Raw genomic sequence first — 22,103 nt, 5'->3', positions numbered from 1 at the left:
ATATCTGGCATCAAGGATATGCTTCTGTTCTACTGAGTTTTTTTTAAAACTAGTCTAAAACATGCAGAAAAAGAATCAGGTGACAAATGCATACATCATTACTCAAGAAGGCTGCTTTAGAAACAGGTGAAAATCAAATTGGCAAACATCATTTAAATGTATCTCACAATTTCTCCTTTCCATTCATCCCAGAGATAGCTACAAACAAGAGATTTCTTAAGCCCAGATTTAATTGTAGCTTTCCATTTTTCAAGTTATTTGTTTTATCATCTTTTCACCAGTGTATGCATCACAAATTTGAACATTTTTACTCAAAAAAATTATTTTATATTATTTTTTTAAAACAGAACATTTCAACTAAAGACTGAAAACTTTATATACCATTTTGTACAGTGTTTTCTGTTTTTATCTAATGGTTATAAAACATTTTTCTTCTTTACAAATCTACTTCTCAGCCTTTAGAAATAAATGCAAGATAAAAGTAACACATTAGAAAAAAAACTATCCCATTATTAGCAATACACATGCTTCCATTTAGCATATTATAAAGCATATTATAAAGACAATATCTGTTTTTTGGTTTCCAATGATGTATAGCCACGCTTTTTACAATATATTTATATTTAAGATTTTTTACAGATATATCAACATTGTTCATTTTAATCAAAAGTATAACCTCTGTAAAGACTAAAATTAAAAGTATTTCTAAAATTAAACATTAAAGACCAGATCAAATGGAATTATGTCCTAAGATAGAAACTTGAATTCTGTACAGATGGAAACATCAAATCTGCATATTTGGAACGCTGACACTTTATTTTTTTTAAAAAAGGCCAAAAACATCTTGGTATTGATTTCAGGAAAAGTTTAATCTTACTGGGTGATAGGATCCATAAAATGTCTCACCTGTATTGCCTCTGTGGGGCAAAAATGAAATCAGGAATCAGAGTTTGCAAAATAAGGAAAAACACTTCCATACTTACGGTTGTGGGGGCTGGGGTGGGTGGTGGAGCATAAGATGGCCGTTCTGTTTTAAAAAGAAGTGGGGAAAATGACTATGTAGAGGACTATAACACAGGGACATCAAATTAAGTTTTGTACAGCAAATCAAAATAGACTTATCCCGCTTGTATCTTTTCTCATGTAACTGGACATGTTTAGTCTTTACACAAGGTATGATTTATTTTCCTTTGCCCTATGTGCCTCTGAGGCAGAAAGATTCTAAACCTCTGTCTTTATTCTCCATTTAACAGATAGTAAAACTTTAATGTGCAAATAATTTTGTACAAGTGTCTGTCCACAACAGTACTGTTCAATTTTTATTTTGATTAATATTTTGCAAAAGCTCTCATAGAACTTAAACTTGAAGGAAGACTGCAAAAAAAAGGTTTGTTAAATCTAGGATTAATTAAATGGTGGTCAACATCAAGGTCCACATGAAGGGATCCTAACACAATACAGGGATTTCAGAAAAAGGATGGCATGGATATAACAATGTTTAGAAATGACTAAGTCTGAAATCTATTTTGATGTCTAGTCAACCCATTATACTGGTTTGAATACAGACTTTGATATGCATACAATAGATCAAATGAAAATCAATGACTGAAATAACAACTTTACATTTGACTTCATAAGTTATTTATTGCCATTATTTAGTTATTACATCAGCTTATTCTTTGTCTTTAAATTTACTAAATATGCCATCAGCATTATGATCATCCTTATGCATGTGGGGAATCACAGAGCTAGCTGTGTATTTGACATCTAAAACTAAACCACATACATTCTAATCTTATTTAGAAATAATAGGCTCAAATTCAGGTAGCCCTTGACTAATGACCACCATTGAGTCCAAAATTTATGTTGCTAAGTGAGACGTTTGTTAAATGAACTTTTTCCCATTTCACGACTTTTATTGGCACAGTTGTTAAGTGAATCTTGCTTCCCTATTGACTGCAAAAGGTGACATGATCCCGACACACTGTAACCATCATAAGTATGAACAGCTGCCAAGCATTCAAATTTTGATCACATGACCATTGGGATGTTCCAAAAATCGTGAGTATGAAAAATGATCATAATTCATTTTTTTCCCCAGTTCAGTTGTAACTTTGAATAGTCACTAAATGAATTGTTGAAAATTTAGGACTACTTGTATAGCCTTAACAATGGCTTACTGAAACTTGGTTTGCTGAATAGCCCATAAAAATTAATTTCACATACTAACTGCCTTTGGCAAGATGGATGGCCTACAAGTTTGATAAATAAAAACAATCCCAAAATATAATACTTAAAGTCACACAATATACAGGTAGCCCTCGACTTTCAAACAAAATTGAGGCCAACATTTCCATTGTTAAATAATAGTTAAGTAAGTTTTGCCCCATTTTATGATCTTTCTTGCCACAATTGTTAAGTAAATCATTGCAGTTGTTAAGTGAATCTGGCTTCCCCATTGACTTGGCTTGTCAGAAGTTACTGTGACCTTGGGAAACTGCTACCATGATAAATATACGCTAGTTGCCAAGTGTATGAATTTTTATCACATGACTATGGGAGCTGAAATGGTTGCGTGAAAAATGACCATAAGTCACTTTTTTCAGTGCTGTTATAACCTTGAACAGTCACTAAATGAATGGTTGTAAGTTGAGGACTACCTGTATTAACACAAAACTAAAGAAGCCACATTACAGCGTATTGTGATATGTTGAACACATATGTGTTAAATGGAGCTTATTCTTTTATAAGTTTGCCCACAGGTACTGTATAACCTGTTGAACTATCGAATAAAAAATTCTGTATCATTTCAAATGTGAATACTATAGATTAAACTAAGAAAAAATACAGCTTAACTTACTTGACATTTTGGTAGGTAAAAGTTTCAACCAGAGGAAATTAGATCTGAAAAACAGCAATAACAAAATGCTGTAAAATAAAGTCTATCTCAGTCTATTATACGGTTGGTCCAGTGCAGTTCATTAAAACTTTTACACTTAAAATACATAAATTGAAGAGAATACATAAACACAATCACTCCTTTACTGAATTATAATTTTAAACAACGGTAAACTTATTTGTAGTTTCTGAGCTCTGAAGTATATGAATAATTTACTAATTTAGTAAAGAAATATATAAAAAATCTTATTTCTCAGAAAATTAGAAGCATCTTATAAAAATGAATATGGTGAGACAATATTACTGATGTTCAAGTCCAGCTTGTAGTTCACTTTTTTCACTACTAGTATGATAATGGCCAATTTGGATCACAGAAGTATTCTGTTAGGTATTGTTAGTCATTTTAGTATATATGAAGAAATGGAGATATGGAAATATACAAATAGCACAATGTAAGTTGTATTTTACACCAATCATTATCCATAAGTCATACCGCTTTTATTCTCTTGGTCATTCTGTGATGTTAGTATTTGGGTGAAACCTAAATTAAGGGGATGCTGAAAGGAGATCAGTGTTTACTGTTTAGGGCACTAAAAGATGAAGTGAGATCAGTGAAGTGGTTATTATCTAGTCAAAAAGCTATAGGATTGAATATTTACAGAAATACGGCAAGCACCCGAAGACTATGCAAAGGTTCTAACCAAACAGTGCCAAAAAATCTGAAGAATGACACAATAATCAATTGATTATTGGAAGAGATTATATACCAATATGAAAGAAAGAAGTTTTAATTGATTATGCTATCACAGTATCCAAAATTTCACATGCTAGCAAAATAATGCTTAGAATAACCCAACATAGATTAGAATCCTTCATGGAAAGGGAAATCTAATATGGTTTCAAAAAAGGCTGAATAACAAGAAACATTAAGCTAATGCATGCTGGATAATTGAAAAGCCAAACAATACCAAACAAAATTTGTGATTTGTTTGAAATGTTTGACTGTATTGACCATGACAGGGTGTGGAATGTTGTTAAATGAATGGGAATACCAGAATATATATTGTGGGAAGCTGGATTGGAAGATCATGAGTATGGTATTAAATTTGGAGGAAGGAACATCAATACTTTATACTATGTTGATAACATTACTGTGATAGGTGGAAATGCAAATGAACTGCAAACTCTTAATAATGAAAATCAGAATAAAAATAGGCTGTTAGATATTTTAGATACTGGGGATGGTACAGATGTAAATGAAGAAAGATGAAAATACTAATGTCATTTGCTTATGGAGAAGCTGTGCAACTTCTTTAGTAACTGTGTGAAGACCTCAATAATAAACAATTATTGGAAGAATGAAATGATAACAAGAATGAATGTGAAATCTAATGTAATACTTGGACGAGTGTGCCTGGGTAGGTTGTCAGAATGCTTTTGGTGACAAGTTCAATGCAATTTCAGCAATTACATATATCAGAAAGGAGCATATGCTCACAAACTTTTTTAAAAGGTATATGTCAAAGGAAATACATTTGAATTATGGAATAATTTTCAGTTTTTATTAATATATTTGAATGTTGGTTGATGAGTATGATAGAAATGGTTAGCAAATTGTTCAACACTAATAGAGAGTAAAGAAATGATTGTACTGCCTTGTTTAATATATTTATAGATTTAATAATGCTTATATTAGAAGTTTTATTATTTATTTAATTTGCCCAATTCCACCAACTCTATTGGATATAAGCACAAATGTGTACATACTTTTCTATGCAGATGATGCTACATTATTTATTAAGAAATTCAATAAACTTGCAGCAAAAGATCTTAAAGAATATGTGTAAAAATCTGTATTCTATTAAAACTCCCACTTCTATCTTTAACTTGGCAAAACAGTGCAGCATAGGGCAACAATTTTTGAATCAAGATATTTTAAATGAACTAATAAACAGAAAGTGTCCAAAATGTGGGACCCATGATACCCATGGAATTGAGATTTGATAAATTTTGTGAAATCTTTTATTACATCAAAATTATGTTATCAGGCCATAAAGTGTCATAAGTTTTTTTTCTGTGCTATGCAGTTTAACATGGGCTATTTTCATAGCAAATATATATCTGGATGTATTCCAACTTTTTGAAGGCAATCTATTAGAAGTTCTGTCGTTGTCATCTGAAAGGATGACTCAATGGGTTACGGATTGTCTAGTTAATCTATCAAAGGCAAAACAATCTTGCATTTAACTAGGAAAATAGACTGAACTGTAACTTATATATAAATGGCAAAAATACTAATGCATTTGTGTACTTTGTATGTTTTCTAAAGATGGGGAAATGCAGGGAGAAATTTTAAGTTGAGCAAAATATAGAAACATGGAGGGTAATATATGTCATTGTTGTGTATATGATTGTGCTTTTACTCGTTTTGTTAGACTTGGACATATTAGTAGAAATTAAGGGCAGCGGAAATGTGGGATTCTTAAAGGGTAAGATGACATAGTATAAGGAATGCATGAGAGATGGAGGGCTGTGAATAACAGGTAGAAAGCGTGTAAAATGGTTTGGTCCTCTAGAAAGAAATAACATCATACACAATATAAACAAAAGAAGCAGAGTGAATAAGTCATGAGGAAAGGAAAGACCAGGAAAGTTGTGATTAAACTTGATAAGATTTTAAGAGAGGGAAGTGATAAGCTTGAAAAATAAAAGGTTATGCATGAAGTTGTATATACTGACATAATAGGATAGGAGATGGTTGATGTAAACTAATTTTAACAATGTTTCTTTTTCAATTTATTTTTACTTTTTCTGCTCCATGCATAATGCTGTTTAATTTGGAAGAAACAGTATAACGTTGGTATATAGTATTTTCCTCCAATTCCATAGTTAGTCTTAAGAATAAAATGTTTATTCACTGGGTTTTTTTACTCTCTTCTCTCATTTTTTGGTATTTACATGCTACTCATGGCAAGGATCTGGCCTTTTAGGTTTCACAAATTATAATGAATTTGGATAACCCTGAAACTTCATTAACTTGATTCGCCAAACCTACTTAAAAATGCTACTGAATAAACCTACCTATGATGTTTACACATTGTAATATCTAGACATACGGAATACATTAAACCACAACCAAGCCAACTACATTTTGGCTTAGGTCATACCATCTATGCCATATACTTTAATACACTTTATAGTTTAGAATACCATAAAAAAAGGTATGTAGCAGAAATAAGATTTGATGGTCTTCAATACTAGTTACACTTCATCTTCATTGTTTTTTATTCGTCACAGATGCTACCTGTTGAAACCTCCATGTGTATCCTGGTTCCTTTGGCTTACTGGCATAGGATAAAAAAAAAGGTAACTCTTAAAAACTTTTCAAAACGAGTTAAAGGTACCCAAGATGCGTTTTGCTCCATTATACTAGTAACCTTTGCCATACCTATAACTTAAAAGCATTATACTGTCAACGGGAAACCGAAGATATGATCGTTCGCAGTCCACTACCCGCTTATGCCCGGTATTGATCTGAATCAATACCGCAAGAAGCAAAAAATAAAAGGTAAGGCTAAAGGTTATATCTCAGTCTCCAAAACCAAGGGCTCTGACGTTAAACCGTCGTTTTTACAGAACACAACAGAATCCCCCCTCCCCCCACCACACCCGCCCCTGCATTTGTTCTTCATCTCGACTGGCAGAAGGAAGCAAAGAGTTAAGAAGAAACATTTTCACACGATTACTGCAGTGGGAAGGCCGTCGGTTAAGTGGGGCGTGGGGAGATTTCCGCCTCTCACGCCGTTCTCTTTAAACGGGTTGAGTCCGGCCTCTGCAGACTCACCAGTTTCTCGTCAGACCTCACGGCCTCTTTCTCTCCTTTCCTCGCAGGCCCAAAAGGAACCAGGTAGATTACAGATCGCGGCTTCCGTTTCCGCTTCGGCATATTCCACACAATTCTTCGGATATGCAGGTTGCCTCAGACCTTCATGCTACATTTAAATATATGTATATACGTTTCCCTCCCAGTAAAAAAGAGTTGGATTTTTCGTGTAGCCTTAGCCCCTTATCCATGTCCTTTTATTTAAAGGGTCTGGGTTCACATTCCAACGAAACTGCGAATTCATACGACAACTCCCTCTGCAGGCAGGCACATCTTTGCTGGAAAAAGGGGAGCAGGAGAAACGCGTTTGCGCGTCAGTTCACGTGGAGGCGAGATGACGCTTGGGGGGGGGATTAAATCTCCGGAAGTCAATTTATTTGCTATATACCTCCGTGGTTAACATCAGCTATAGAGCCATCAACAAAGCTGGCTCAACATTTATAACATACATCTTAAAGTTGGCTTAATAAAATGAACTCAAGCAACAATTACAAACTGATGATGACATGTTATCCTCCTTTGGTTATCAAAAATCATTCAGTTTATAGTACAGGTTGTTTCCCGACTTACAACAGTTCACTGGAAAAAGTGACTTATGACCGTTTTTCACACTTATGACCATCGCAGCATCCCAATTATCATGCAATTTACATTTGGATGCTTGGTAATTGGTTCACATTTATGACGGTTGCAGTGTCCTGTGATCATGTGATCACCATTTGTGACCTGACAAGCAGTCTGGGGAAGCCAGATTCACATAACAACTGTGTTACTAATTTAACAACTGCAGTGATTCACTTAACAACTGTGGCAAGAAAAGTCGTAAAATGGGGCAAAACTTAACAAATGTCTCATAGCAGCATAAATGTTGGGCTCAATTGTGGTCGTAAATTGAGGTCTACCTATATAGAAGTTACAGAATGTGGAGTAGCCTGTTTAACAATCTGGATGCATCCACCAAAAAGTAGCATCTGTAAAACAGCCCCATTCATCTGTGGAATTAGCTTCTGTGGAAACTTTTGGCTGTGAACTCAAATTAGTCCTTCCCTTTCTGGTTTGCAATATTGACAATAAGCAACATTCTCTCTGGTCAGTGCCCAGATTCAGAAATGCAGAAATCATAAATTATATCTGCCTATTACAGAGGCTATTACTGCGCACGCACGCGCATGCACACACACATGGAGGGGAGGAAGAGGGAGGGAGGGAGACAGGGAGAGAGAGGGAGGGAGGGGCAGTAGCCTCCAAGATATTGAGTGGAGAGAGGTATATTGTGGACTGAAGGGGGCATGGTTTCGTGTACTGCCAGCATCCCGCAGATGGGGCTTCACTTGTTTGCATGGACCGTTTTCTGGCATGCAGTGGACCGGAGCTGGTCCATGGATAAGGGATGGTGACCCCTGATTTAAGGGATTAGATCTGGTGGACATAGTGCTACTTGAAGGAAACCTATGGCTAACTTAGACAGCATATTAAAAAGCAGAGACATGACCTGCCAACAAAGATCTGTATGGTCGAAACTATGGTTTCTCAGTCGTAAGGTATGGTTATGAGAGTTGGACCATAAAGAAGGTTGAGTGCTAAAGAATTGTGCTTTCGAATTCTAGTGTTGGAGAAGACTCTTGTGAGTCCCTTGGACTGCACGGAGATCAAATCAGTCAATCTTAAAGGAAATCAAGCCAGACTGTTGTTTGGAAAGGCAGATAATGAAGCTGAAGCTGGAATACTTTGGCCACCAAGTGAGAAGGAAGGGAAAGACCTGATGTTGGGAAAGGTTGAAGGTAAAAGGTGAAGGAGTCAGCAGAAGATGAGATGATTTGATACTGTCATCAATCTAGTGGGCATAGGTTTGGACAAATTCTGGGAGACAGTGAAAGACAGGGGGCCTAGCATGCTGTGGTTCATGGGGCCCTGGAGTAAATTTAAGAGTACAAAACAACATGAAACATTTTCATAAATTAATAAAAGTGAAACGATGGTGCTGGGACGACAAGAAATGAAAGGAAATGTACCATTAAATATAGTTAGAGAAGATAAATTCTAATTTTGGGGCAGAAAAACAACATGTTTAAGTGTAAGATGGTGTTGCCTTTGTTAGGGAGCATAAACTGTATCCCCATATTTGATCACATGTGTTTGCTTGATTTTACTTTAGCTTGTTGTGGATGAATTTTTGTAAGCTATTGTTTACTGTGTATGCAATTTTGGCCAAATATGATTTATTCAGTGAACCTAGTGCCATGCTATGGTTTCGTTTATCCTATTGAGCAATGGTTTGTAGAAAAAATATAACTTCCTCAGCTCACATACAATGCTAAGCCATATCACCTAGTTTATAAGCTGCAATGGCATGGGATAAGTGGTACTGTAGGGTTGGTCTTCGAACTTGCAGCCATTGTAGAATCCCCATGGTCATGGCATTTGTGATCTCGGCACTTGGCACTTGGTCCACTCTTGTGGTGGTTGCAACATCCTTTGCTCACCTGATTGCCATTTGGGACCTTTTCTTCCAACTTCCCACAAGCAAAGTGGGGAAACTGGCAGGGAAGGTTGCAAGTCACCCCTGCCACTTTTTGTCCTGGAGATTCATGCAAGATCCCACACCCTGCCGGACTGCACTCATACAATATTGCAGCATCTCTCCCACGTTTGCATGCATTTTTGCAGCATAGCAGCAACCCTTTTCCAGCCCACAAATAGTCATATGGCACCATTCCCAGGTCATTCCTTCTTGCTGCAGCACCCCCACACCACCTCACCCATAGTATTTACTTTGTTTCGCTTGTGGGTATCCAGGTGGATGTCACAAATCTTGGTCACATGAGGTCCTTCCTTAACAATCCATGATACTTGCTTAATGGAAGCAAGGGACCCCTGGGATTGCTGCTGCTAAGTGATGTAGTCATGTGACATTGCATTTTGCAACAATATTAGTTAATGTTGGAAATTCTGGTCCCAATTACTGTTATTATGTGAGGACTACCTGTATCATGTCTTAGAAAAGAAGTATCAAATACTTTAAACAGGGAGTAAGAGTGTGTTACTTAAGAATAAGAGAGTTTTAAGTCTATCATGTCCATTAAAATATGCCTTTGAGTCAGTTCTTGATTCCTAGTGACTGCTTGGACTGGTCCCTGCAGTTCTCTTGGTAAGGGTTTTTTTTGTGTGTGTGTGTGTGAAGTGGTTTGCTATTTCCTCCTTCTTAGGGCTGGGAGAGTTCAGGCAGCCGAGTAATAAATCCTCTGAATAAATAAGAGAATACTACTCACTCTCAGTGACTCTGGGTGGCCTACAAACAATTAAAAAAACAATATAAAAGAACAAAACAATAGCCCTCTGGTGACAACAAGCACTTGATGGGCTCCATCCTACTCTGGGGGCTGCAGGGCTGTTGGTAGAACTAGGTCTTCAGGGCCTTGCAAAAGGCTGTCAAAGTGAGGACCAGTCTAATCTCTGTAGGAATGGTGTTCCAAAGGGAGGGAGCTACCATGGAGAAGGCCATTCTTCTTGGTCCTGACTCTGCCAGATATACCTCCTTAGGAGACGGGACCTGTAACATTCCCTGTCTCCCTGTTCTACTGGTGGTAAGGGAAGTCACAGGGGGAGGTGGGGTCTTATCTCAGTCCATTAATCACCTCCAATTTAACATGTTCTCATCAGGGCCTGAGCCAAAAGGCTAAAAGGGTGGGTGCAGATCTCACTTTGGAGGTGGCACAATGTTCTAGAGCAGTGTTTCTCAAACTTGGCGACTTTAAGTCCTGTGGACTTCAACTCCCAGAATCCCCCAGCCAGCATAGCTGGCTGGGGAATTCTGGGAGTTGAAGTCCACAGGACTTAAAGTCGCCAAGTTTGAGAAACACTGTTCTAGAGTGTGGGAGTCATGAGAGAAAAAGCTCTCACCCTGGACCCCACCAGCTGGAATAGAATAGAATAACAGAATTGAAAGGGACCTTGGAGGTCTTCTAGTTCAACTCCCGCTTAGGCAGGAAACCCTACAACATTTCAGACAAATGGTTATCTTCTTAAAAACTTCAAGTGTTGGAGCATTCGCAACTTCTGGAGGCAAGCTGTTGCACTGATCAATTGTTCTAAGTGTCAGGAAATTTCTCCTCAGTTCTAAGTTGCTTCTCTCCTTGAAATCAGCTGGGCTGCAGGGCAAGCAAGCCAGAAAGTGAGACTAATCTCATTGAAGCGAGGCTGTTCCTCAGACAATCTGGATCGCTGGCATGGAGGACTTTAAAGATAAGAATCAAAACCTTGAATTGGACCTGGAAGCAAACTGGCAATGAGTGCAGTTTATATAACAATGGTATAACATGGGTATACTCTGGCCTATTTATAACTAGTTCTATTTATTTGTTAGACTAAGTACAGTGAATAGGTTGGCCCAGGTAAATCCAAATCAAACTTCGCAAACAATGCTTGTTGTCTTTAATTATAAATGATTTAGAATTCACCTTTGCCTAAGGCTCTCAGATGTGGGTTGCAAAATTGAGGTTGAGCACTATATGGCAACAAAGACCTAATGCTAAATTTTATTTACTGTATGAATTTACCTTAATGTTTTATAAATTAACTGCCTGCTGCTTTTGATTCCTACACAGTGCAACCTTTGAATCAAAAGTGTATTAAAATAAATCCCACCTCTCCTTTGTGCATCTTGCTCCCTTCCCTTCTGTCTTTGGTAATCTTAACTACGTTTTAGTGTCAATATCCATTTTTAAAATGTTTTTAATTCATTGTAAGTTGCCTAGAGTTGCCTGCAGGCGAGATGGGTGGCATAAGTGAAAAATAATAAAAAGGTACTGTTTTTTTTTTAAAAAAATAGGACAATCACAATACCTATTTGTGATCTCAGTTTCAAGCTCAGAGATTAAACTATAAACACAATTATAGTTTTGGGCACAGCTAATTTTTTGTAGTTATTGTTTCTTTGACATTTTGTATTTTTTTTTTTTTGCCAGTTGACTAGATTTTAATAAAAGCAGTCAGGTTAGAGTCAGATTTCAGAACAAAAACAATTAATGAATCAAGTGAATATTATCTGCATCATTGGTTTTTGATAGAGTGATTTAAAAACAACAACCAAAGAACCATTGCTTTAAAGAATCAACTGAACACTTGAATGTACTGAAATCAGTGGTTTCACCAACTGCTTAAAGGAAACTAAGGTATTAACTTACTGAAGCTGCAATAAATACCTAAACATTCAGAAGCAAGAGTTACCTAGATTTTCCAAATTCTATGTTCAATTTCAAAGGTGAGCAACCCAGTGTTTACAAGTTTTTCTGAATATCAGCTTCTGTCAGTCTTGCCAATGACATTAAATGGTAGGAACTATTGTCTATAATTTTTCTGTTTGACTACTACTATCTGTTGTATGCCCTTTGTAAAAAGTGACAAGTACTAAATAAATGATATTTAATATATGCTTTATGCACTAAATTTTTTTATATGATTCATATTACGGATACTTGGGACACTTTTTATTTTTAAATTCACATTCCTATCAAAGAACAGCTAATTACAGGAAGATAAATTAACATCAGCCATGAGTAAGTCTCTTTAGATCAGTTAAATAAAAGGTTCTCAAACTATGGGTGGTGAGGAAATGGGAGAATTTTGCAAAGCAGGACTTTTTCTGCAGCTACCTGAGCACACCATTAACTGAATTGATTGTTCTTGGACAGGTCCGGACAGATCTCCTTCAATATGTACAGAGAAAACTTCATATTGGCAAGAGAAAATGCTGTTGATATGCCATGATATTGGATAAATATCATTTAGTTTTATTCTTCTTTGTTTTGCATACTTTTTACATGCATTGTATTTCTCAGATCTATTTTACAGTATACTTTTTTTTACTTGCTCAGTGTTCTACGTTAGAATAGATTAACAGAGTTGGAAGGTACATTGGAGGTCTTCTAGTCCAACCCCCTGCTTTGGCAGGAAACCCTACACCACTTCAGATAAATGGCTATCCAACATCTTCTTAAAGACTTCCAGTGTTGGGGCATTCACAACTTCTGGAGGCAAGCTGTTCTACTGATTAATTGTTCTAACTGTCAGGAAATTTCTCCTTAGTTCTAAGTTGCTTCTCTCCTTGATTAGTTTCCACCTGTTGGAAGAAATGTCCTTCTGGGTTCGGCTCCAAGTGGGGAAAAAGACACTGGAGACATGGAAGCTGCTTGGAAAGATGGTTTTAATGGTGGACAGGACCACATGGCCTGAGCCCTGAACAGCAAAGGTGATCACATGCTTCAATGTTGGTGGAGAAGAGAAGAGAAGGGAAGAGAAGGACTGAAGAAGGGCTTGCAGGGATTTTTATAATCTGTTCTGCCCCACCTATCTGTTTCCTGTTCCTGTGTAAGAAATGTATTCTGATTGGTTGCCAGACTCACATGGGCCCATGCAGGGGCAACCCTCTAGGCTGTTTTGAATTCAGGTTTGATTGAGTTCAGATGCCATGTGGTCAGTTGAGTAAAGGCTTATTATCCTGCCTTAATCCCATCACAGCTGAAGAGGAGAACTCTTTATTATGTAAAGTGGACTAGCTTGGCCTTCTTAATGGCCCATTGACAAAGTTGAGATGGGCAGGAAGCTGTAGGAATTTAGTGTTTAAAATGTGTTTCTCCCTTTTTCACATCCAGGAAAATATAATATTCTGCCTTATCAATATTTCCTAGGATATTTCATTTTTCTGGGAGAGGGCTAGGTGATAACTTCCTACAATCCCTCCTTTTTTTTTTTCAAAAAAATGTGAGTGGAACGCACATGTTTTTGACAAAAGATAAAATTGGTCAGATCAGGGAAACTTAATTTTTCTGATGGAAAAGCATTGAAAGAGACAGCAGAAGGATCCCTTCAGTGGCTCCCAGAGAGCTTTCAACCATGAAGGTCTTAGCAACCAGGGCACAATTTCTGGAAAGAAATTTACAATATCCAATTTACCATGCCAATTATTTTCAGGTGTTTGATATCACTTTCTGTGAGCTTCCAGACTACAAGCAAGCAGAAGTCCCCAAAAAAAAAACTTCACAGCCATTGAAGGATTCTTCCTTTTAAAGAAGTACAGGCTGCCCATTTCCAAGGGATTTCTTTAACTTGCCCTAGCTCTTATTTTAGTGAGGCCAAATTGAGATTAGCTAGTGTGCAATCCAGACTATTTAGTATTTTTTTTTAAAGTTACACACAATGAGCCCAGGGATTCCTCCTCCTGAGACCACCAGTGCAACATGTCCTGCTTTACTGGGCAACATCATTTTTTTGGGGGGGGGGGAGTCACTGTCAGGGTTTGAGTTTTGAAGATCCTTTCTGCTACTCTTCAAGTGGGGGAATTGCCTGAGGGGAACTGACCCTCCCCCATGGGATTAAAAGGGAGATATCTGCTTTTGCTTTTGTGCAAAGGCAAAAATCAACCTAGGAAAAGCTTTGTGGAGTTGGGTCAAGGAGATAGTTTCAATCTAATTCTGAATGGAGCCCCCCCCCCTCTCTCTCTCTCTCTCTCTGTGTGTGTGTGTGTGTGTGTGTGTGTGTGTGTGTAGCTGCTTCTACAATACAGAAAATACAGACATTTTGGACAAAATTTCCCTCCCACCAGCCAGAAATCTAAGGTGTTCAGAACTTGCTGTGCTAGCCATTCTCAAATACAATTCTTACATGAATACATTAAACTGATTACAATATAAATGAGACAGGAAAGAAGACCTTACAATTTCTGTGAAGGAGGCAAAGAAACAAAACTTTTTTTCAAACAATTTTCACCCTCCCCCGTAGTTTTACAGCTATCTTCTGGGAATTGAACAGTCTTTTGGTCTTTACTTCTTCATCTCCTTCAGGGTTCTTTCATGTCTGCTGGATGGTACTAGGCTTGGCTTGCTGGTAAGAGTGGTCAGTCAGTCTTGGCAGTCTGTCCCAGGCTTGGCTAAGTTTTTTTTCCTCATGTCAGGTTTTATCAGGAGGCAATCACCAGCAGCAAATTGGAGAGTTATGGTTTGAGCTAGCAGTCCTTTGTTTCTGAAGAGTACAATCTTCTAGGGCTGAAAGACATGAGAACAAGGTTCCCTCCCCCACAGAAAAGGCATTGTTGGAGGATTAGAGGTAAGGGAGGGGCGTGGGGGGGGTAGATAGCTTGCAGGCAGAGTTTGAAAAATAAAACCATCAGTTACTCAGCAGATAAACAGATAAACATTATGGGGATATCACAGATGAGAAATGTGGTCTGGATTCACATGCTCCAGGAAAGAAATGAACAGGTAAAATCATTTAGTCACACAATAAATGCAAGGATGAAACTTTTCTTGCAAACATTTCCTGGGTTGTTACTTTAAGGTATAGGCAAGGAAGGAAAGAAAATATATATATATATATCTTTACTCTGTTTCTGCTGGCCAAAACAGACACAAAGTGAAGACCCTTCCCAGTTTCAGTTAGTTTTCTAGGCCCAACAAACTGAGCGAAGGCAATTTCTGCCAATTTACTCCTTTCTTTCTTTGAACACTTTAAAATTCTTGTCTTTTGGATTGGAGACATCTTAGTTACAATTACCTTGAGGGTGCACAAAGACTTAGACATACACACACACAGACAAAGAGGGAAAAACAAAATCATTCCCACCATGAATTTCAGTTAAATTGGGGAAGGCACAAATCTTAAGAAACAAAAACCACGTGGTTACATAGAAGACAGAGAAAGAGACAGACAAGAGAAAAAAAAAAAGAAATCCCACCATTTCCTTTTAAGTACCTTTTCAGCCAAATTAGTTTTTCCTGTATCATCTTTCAGCAAAGCCCATTTTCTACAATCTGCTCTTTTTTTTCTTCATTCCGGCCAGGACGGGCATTTGCTTTTCGTCCCAGGCCCCCAACAACTCCCCTAGGGGGGTTTCCATGGCTACCCTCGAGCTACCGCTTCCCATGATCCCGTTTAGATGTGGGTTCACTTCGTCCTAGCCGGGTTTGCCACTTCGTATTTCCCCACTTTACTTTCGCGTCCTTAGAGGACCTTTCGCGCCCTTTTGAAGGGACTTTCTCTGTTTGCCCTTCGGAGGGTCTTATTGGTGCCCTTCGGAGGGACTTTTCTGGGGGTGCCCTTCGGAGGGACTTTTGACGCGTTCCTCACCGCGGGAACCTTCTCTCGATTCGCGCCCTTTCACGCAGGGACTTTTCTTACAGTTTCAAGTCTTGGGGAAAGAGACCCGGAGGACCAGCCGCACAGTGACCCAGGAGGGGTGCTGTCGGAGCGGGTATGCGTACCTCCCTTTTTCTCACTAACTTTCTTATGGGCTTTAGCTTTTTTTCTCTCACAGGACAAAAACAGCAGCAACAACAAAAAATAAAAAATCCATTCACTTTTCCATCCATTTTCACACACACTAGTCACACACAGGCAGGCATACACACATTTCCCATGCTTTAAAATTAAATTTTAGAGAATTAAAATTTAGAGGTACTCACCTTCTTTCCAGGCAGCCTTTGAGCTCAAACTCAAAACCCCTTTAAAGCCTAGATCCAAATGGCTAAGGCCAAGATAAAGTCCACCCACAGACTCAATGAGGTCTGTGCCGGCATGGGAGGCTTACCTGGGCCATATCCATTTGTTAGACTAGCTTGGAGTCCCATCTGTGGGTCGCCAATTGTTGGAAGAAATGTCCTTCTGGGTTCGGCTCCAAGTGGGGAAAAAGACACTGGAGACATGGAAGCTGCTTGGAAAGATGGTTTTAATGGTGGACAGGACCACATGGCCTGAGCCCTGAACAGCAAAGGTGATCACATGCTTCAATGTTGGTGGAGAAGAGAAGAGAAGGGAAGAGAAGGACTGAAGAAGGGCTTGCAGGGATTTTTATAATCTGTTCTGCCCCACCTATCTGTTTCCTGTTCCTGTGTAAGAAATGTATTCTGATTGGTTGCCAGACTCACATGGGCCCATGCAGGGGCAACCCTCTAGGCTGTTTTGAATTCAGGTTTGATTGAGTTCAGATGCCATGTGGTCAGTTGAGTAAAGGCTTATTATCCTGCCTTAATCCCATCACAGCTGAAGAGGAGAACTCTTTATTATGTAAAGTGGACTAGCTTGGCCTTCTTAATGGCCCATTGACAAAGTGGAGATGGGCAGGAAGCTGTAGGAATTTAGTGTTTAAAATGTGTTTCTCCCTTTTTCACATCCAGGAAAATATAATATTCTGCCTTATCAATATTTCCTAGGATATTTCATTTTTCTGGGAGAGGGCTAGGTGATAACTTCCTACACACCCATTGTTTCTTGTTCTGCCCTCTGATACTTTGGAGAATACTTTGACTCCCTCTTCTTTGTGGCAACCCCTGAGATATCAGAACACTGCTATCATGTCACCCCAGGTCAGAGGTGGTATTCAGCAGTGTTCTGACCAGTTCTGGAGAACCGGTAGGGAACATTTTGAGTAGTTCAGAGAACCGGTAAATATCATCTCTGACTGGCCCTGCCCCCATCTATTCTCTGCTTCCCGAGTCCCAGCTGATCGGGAGGGAATGGGGATTTTTCAGTATTCTTCCCCTGGAGTGGGGTAGGAATGGAGATTTTACAGTATCCTTCCCCTGCATGCCCACCAAGCCATGCCCATAGAACTGGTAGTAAAAATTTTTGAATCCCCACTACTGCCTTAGACCTTCTTTTCATAAGATTAGACATATCAAGTTCCAGCAACTGTTCTTTATATGTCTTATCCTCCAGTCCCCTAATCATCTTTGTTGCTCTTCTCTGCACTCTTTCTAGAGTCTCAACATCTTTTTTACATCATGGTGACAAAAACTGGTTGCAGTATTCCAAGTGTGGCCTTACCAAGGCATTATAAAGTGGTATTAACACTTCACGTGATCTTGATTCTATCCCTCTGTTGAGTCAGCCTAGAACAATGTTGGTTTTTTGGCAGCTGCAGCACTGCTGCAGGGTCATATTTAAGTGATTGTCCACTAGGACTCCAAGATCTCTCTCAAAGTTACTACTATTGAGCAAGATTACCACCTATACTGTACCTGTGCATTTTGTTTTTCTTGCCTAAATGTAGAATCTTGCTTTTTTCACCATTGAATTTTATTTTGTTAGATAGCGCCCAATGTTCAAGTCTGTCAAGATCCTTCTGTATCTTAAGCGTATCTTCTGGAGTGTATGTCTATAGTTTTAAGGTGCTTCTGATGCATACCATATTTCCCCCAAGATAAGACAGGTCTTATTTTCTTTTGATCCCGAAATAAGTGCTTGGCCTTATTTTCTGGGAGGTCTTATTATTTTTGAGGTGCAGGAGGCAACGAGCATGGTCACCTCATGGCTGCTGCTGTGTTGCAATATTTTCAGGGAGGGCTTATTTTTTTGGGAGGCTTATTTTAGTGCATGTGCTCAAAAGCCCAATTGGGCTTGTTATCCGGGGAGGTCTTATTTTCAGCAAAACAGGGTATAAAGAAAGATTTGAACAAGCCAACTATCCTGGAGAGTGGAAGTGTAGTCTAATATGCATAAGTCATGTTTGAATATCCAAAATGTAATTATTAAAATTCACTGATATATTTATTTCTTGCCTAGCTTTTATTTTAATGAAATAATACATTTTTACTCAAAGGTGGAGAGGAATCACACAGCTCATTTTAGCTTGGGTGCCCAATTTTGTTTTTAATAATATTTAGAAAAAACAAGAAAAAAAGGGAAACAGGAAAAGTATATAAAATATAATTGGGTGAATAACAACTCATTAATTTAGAGGGTAAATGTTATCACAAATTTGAAAAAAAAATTATTACTTTGGTTCTAGCTTCAATAGGGCCACAGCACAATTTCATAAAAATACCTATATCACCCAGTGATATGCTTTCATGTGGTCTCCAAAAGTAGTGTTCCAAATGTTTTAAATTGTTTATTAAAAGTCCAGTTATTTTGATAATTGTATTTTTGAATTAAATACCAATTATTAGTCAGTATTTGTGGCTTAAGAACAATGTTAATAAATCCTCTTGGATAAAATAACACACACAGATTTCACAGGATTAAGGTAGGACTAGATGAATAGTTACCTTCTTCATCCCTTGGTTTTATATAGTTTTATCATTTGGGAAGAAAGAAATACATCTATTTGATAATTTAATCATTATAACTATAACAAAGCCAAATGGAATAAAACCTTAATCTTAACCCTTCATATGGTAATCTCTTTTAAATGTAGATTTTACATTTGTTGGTTCTTAGTCCTACAAAAGCAAATATTTGAAAGCATTATTTAAATATTTGTTAAAAATTCTAAATGCAAAGAAATAGTAGTTGGAGGAAAATAAAAACACAAAGCACTTCTTCAAATGTATATAACTGACCTAATATGAGTTTTCAATGCAAGACCTTTAATCTTTTCTATCTTTAGAAGATAGTATCATAATTCACATCATCCCCTAATCATCTGATTCATGAAAGTTTTTCAAAGCATGTAAAGGGTATCAGTTAGGGAAAGCTCTATTATTTGAAACAAAGTTGTTCTAGTTAAGAAGTAATCATATATTTGTTCTAGATTCATACCAATATTTATTTTTTAAACCCATTCCATGAATAATCTTTGAATAAATTGATGTTGATTTAAGTTTTGATTGATGGGATGCTGCAAGACCGTCTCATAACCAACCTCACTTCAATATCAGGCAGACTTTTCTGTTTCAAATGTAAACAATCTTCATCTGTAGCTGCCAGGTGAAGATCAAAGCGCAAAGAAACAGACTTTTTTCTTAAGTGTGGGTTATCCTTGAAGAAAGAGCCTTCCCATTCTTTAATCACTTCATCTACGTTTTCTGTCCTGAAACAATAAATAGATTATTATGTATAAGTATTCATCCAAAACATGTCCTCAGGCTGCGATTTCAAGACATGCTTATACTCAGATATATGTTTATTTTGGTGAAACAAAAAGGGTGTATGAACATCTGTTCTGTAATTGTCTATCCATCCATTTATCTGTATTTCTAATGAATAGACGTGAAAGATTTCTGCTTTTTTTCTATAGAAAGACATGTATTACCAGGCAATACGGTTGCAACATATAATTTTTCTATTGTTTTCCTCAGTAAGATATATAGCTTAGAAAGGTAGTTCTTAATTCACAGCATTCATTTAGTGTTATTATAAATTACAACAGCACTGGAAAAAAGTGATTTGTGACCTGCCTTCATACCACAACGATTACAACATCCCCACAGTCATCTGATCCAAATCTGAGCACTTGGCAATATATTTATAATGGCTGCAGCATTCGGGGGGGGTGGGGTGTCATGGGATCACATTTACAACCTTCCCAGCTAGCTTCTGACAAGCAATGGGGGAAGCTACATTTGCATGGCAAAAACATCATAAAAACGTTAAGTTCATTTAAGGACCCCCTGCTTAGCAATGATCTTTAGTTGAGGAGTCCATGTATACTAGGCTACACCTATTATATATTTTTATGAATTAGGCATTAAAACCACACATACATACACGTATTTAACTTACTGTATTGTATTATGAGTCTCTGTGCTATCCTTTGCAACACCTCCATTTAAGACTGCTTGCTTTGTCAGTATTTCCACTTTTTCAATTTCATGTTCTTTTAGCTTGCTTGCTATGTAGATTAAAAAAAACCAGAATATATTAGAATATACCGTTTTAGGAGATGCAGAAGAAATATTCTGTATTTTAAAATGTGTACCAGGTTTATTTTCAGTGCCTTTTAAATCATTTATACCAGGAAGCCACAATTTTGAACATAAAGCTGTATATGTCACACAAGCTCTGTGTATGCAATTTAGTTATTAAACCAATATTTTAATATGACTGTTCTGACTGCAATTATGCAATTTTTTATAATAATTTTATTATTATTATTGTGATGTATTTATGATTGTTACCTCCTCCGTGCATGTGTATGTATGTGTATGTGTATGTTTATATGCATATTTGTATGTGCTTTTATTGTACGCCGCCCCGAGTCCCTTGTGAAGAGGGAGCGGCTAACAAATTAAATTTATTATTATTATTATTTATTAATTGTAGTGTTTTATAAGCAGCCGTGATGGCTCAGAGGTTAAAGATGCTGATCTTGGCAGCTGGAAAGTCCAAGTTCAAGACCTGAGCCCCATATAACTGTGTGAGGTCCCATTGCTGCCCCAGCTCCTGCCCACCTAAAAGTTTGAAAGCATGCAAATGCAAGTAGATAAATAGGTACCAGTTTGGTGGGAAGATACCAGGGTTTTGGGCACCTTTGGCGTATAGCTATGCTGGGCACATGATCACAGAAAATGTCTTCAGACAACACTGGCTCCCTCAGCCAAGAAATGTTGACGAGCACCATGTCCACAACTAGATAAGGAAACCTTTAACTTTACCTAGTGTTTTATAAGCATTGTTGGGTTATCCTCTATTTCACTCTTTCTCTTCCCACTTCTACTTCTAGTGGTACATTCCTTTTCTCCAATATGACAATCCCATCTATGGCAGTATGCATACATATTTATAAAACACCAAGATTTTTCATTTTTTCTTCACTAAAAAGCGATGATTGCCTGCTCGAAGAAATTTAACATTGAAGAGGGAAAAGATCTATTCTAGCTCTCTTTTTTTTAGTTTCATTTCTCTACTGTTAAGATTTTTTTCTAACATGAAAAAAATCAAAATCTCTTATCGCTCGAGTTGACTCAGCCCACTCTTGACATTATAGAATATCTTTTGTGTGTAGAAATCCTATTGGAGGCAATATTTCCAGTTGCATTTAAATGAATGAGAGCCCCATTTTAAGTCAGGTTTGTATAATATAGTGTATTATTTCATTTTCTAGTGTTAAGTAAACTCACATGAAGGTAAAATAAAAGCTATTTGGCTGGTGGTAGGTTTTCTGATATCTTTTGTTTCTTCGTGTTTTAAATAATGAAACCTGGAGAGAAAGAAAAAAGACAGGGTAAAATAGGAGTGTTATATCTTCTGAGTAAAATCTTGATGAAATCTGTGGGTTGTGCTAGAGTACTTATTAATGTGCAGTGTTCTTGTTGAACATGTTTTCTGTACAATATAATTTGCCCTTTATTCAGGCATTATCAATGCCAGGTTTTATTAGTTTCTTTTCCAGGTATACTGTAGGTTTTGGGATGCTGCTAAGATACTTTCAACAGTCTACAGGTTGTTAGGGTTAGGATTATTCACATAGATATCAGAGGGAAGGGAATTGGGCAGAGAAAGAGCGAGGCAGAAAGGTAGAGAAGGAAAAGGATGATATATACTTCTGATTTTAGATCTGTCCATCATTGAGTATATTTTCCAGTTAACCTCCTTTGGGGTATGGGGGTTC

At 37.4% G+C, this 22,103-nt stretch overlaps 2 protein-coding genes across 5 annotated transcripts in view; both read right to left on the bottom strand.

Moving 5' to 3' along the window:
- Positions 1–6,919, bottom strand: part of SMARCE1 (SWI/SNF related BAF chromatin remodeling complex subunit E1) — a 41,640-nt gene extending 34,721 nt beyond the window's left edge. Inside the window, exons 1-3 of one of the 2 annotated variants that reach the window (XM_081933700.1) lie at positions 6,743–6,919; positions 2,861–2,904; positions 984–1,027 (exon numbers count right to left, since the gene is read on the bottom strand). In XM_081933700.1, the coding sequence (XP_081789826.1) occupies positions 984–1,027; positions 2,861–2,867 (51 nt within the window). In that variant the 5' untranslated portion in view covers positions 2,868–2,904; positions 6,743–6,919. The remainder of the gene's footprint in view (positions 1–983; positions 1,028–2,860; positions 2,905–6,742) is intronic. The other variant, XM_081933699.1, reaches the window with a different exon arrangement.
- An 11,658-nt stretch (positions 6,920–18,577) lies between these two features.
- Positions 18,578–22,103, bottom strand: part of KRT222 (keratin 222) — a 22,269-nt gene continuing 18,743 nt past the window's right edge. For all 3 annotated transcript variants that reach the window (XM_081971020.1, XM_081971018.1, XM_081971019.1), the window contains exons 4-6: positions 21,613–21,692; positions 20,276–20,384; positions 18,578–19,583 (exon numbers count right to left, since the gene is read on the bottom strand). In XM_081971020.1, the coding sequence (XP_081827146.1) occupies positions 19,370–19,583; positions 20,276–20,384; positions 21,613–21,692 (403 nt within the window). In that variant the 3' untranslated portion in view covers positions 18,578–19,369. The remainder of the gene's footprint in view (positions 19,584–20,275; positions 20,385–21,612; positions 21,693–22,103) is intronic.

This window comes from Natrix helvetica, assembly GCF_964273705.1.
Source record: "Natrix helvetica genome assembly, chromosome: Z".
Lineage (NCBI taxonomy): Eukaryota > Metazoa > Chordata > Lepidosauria > Squamata > Natricidae > Natrix > Natrix helvetica.
This window is presented reverse-complemented; position numbering and strand designations above follow the sequence as displayed.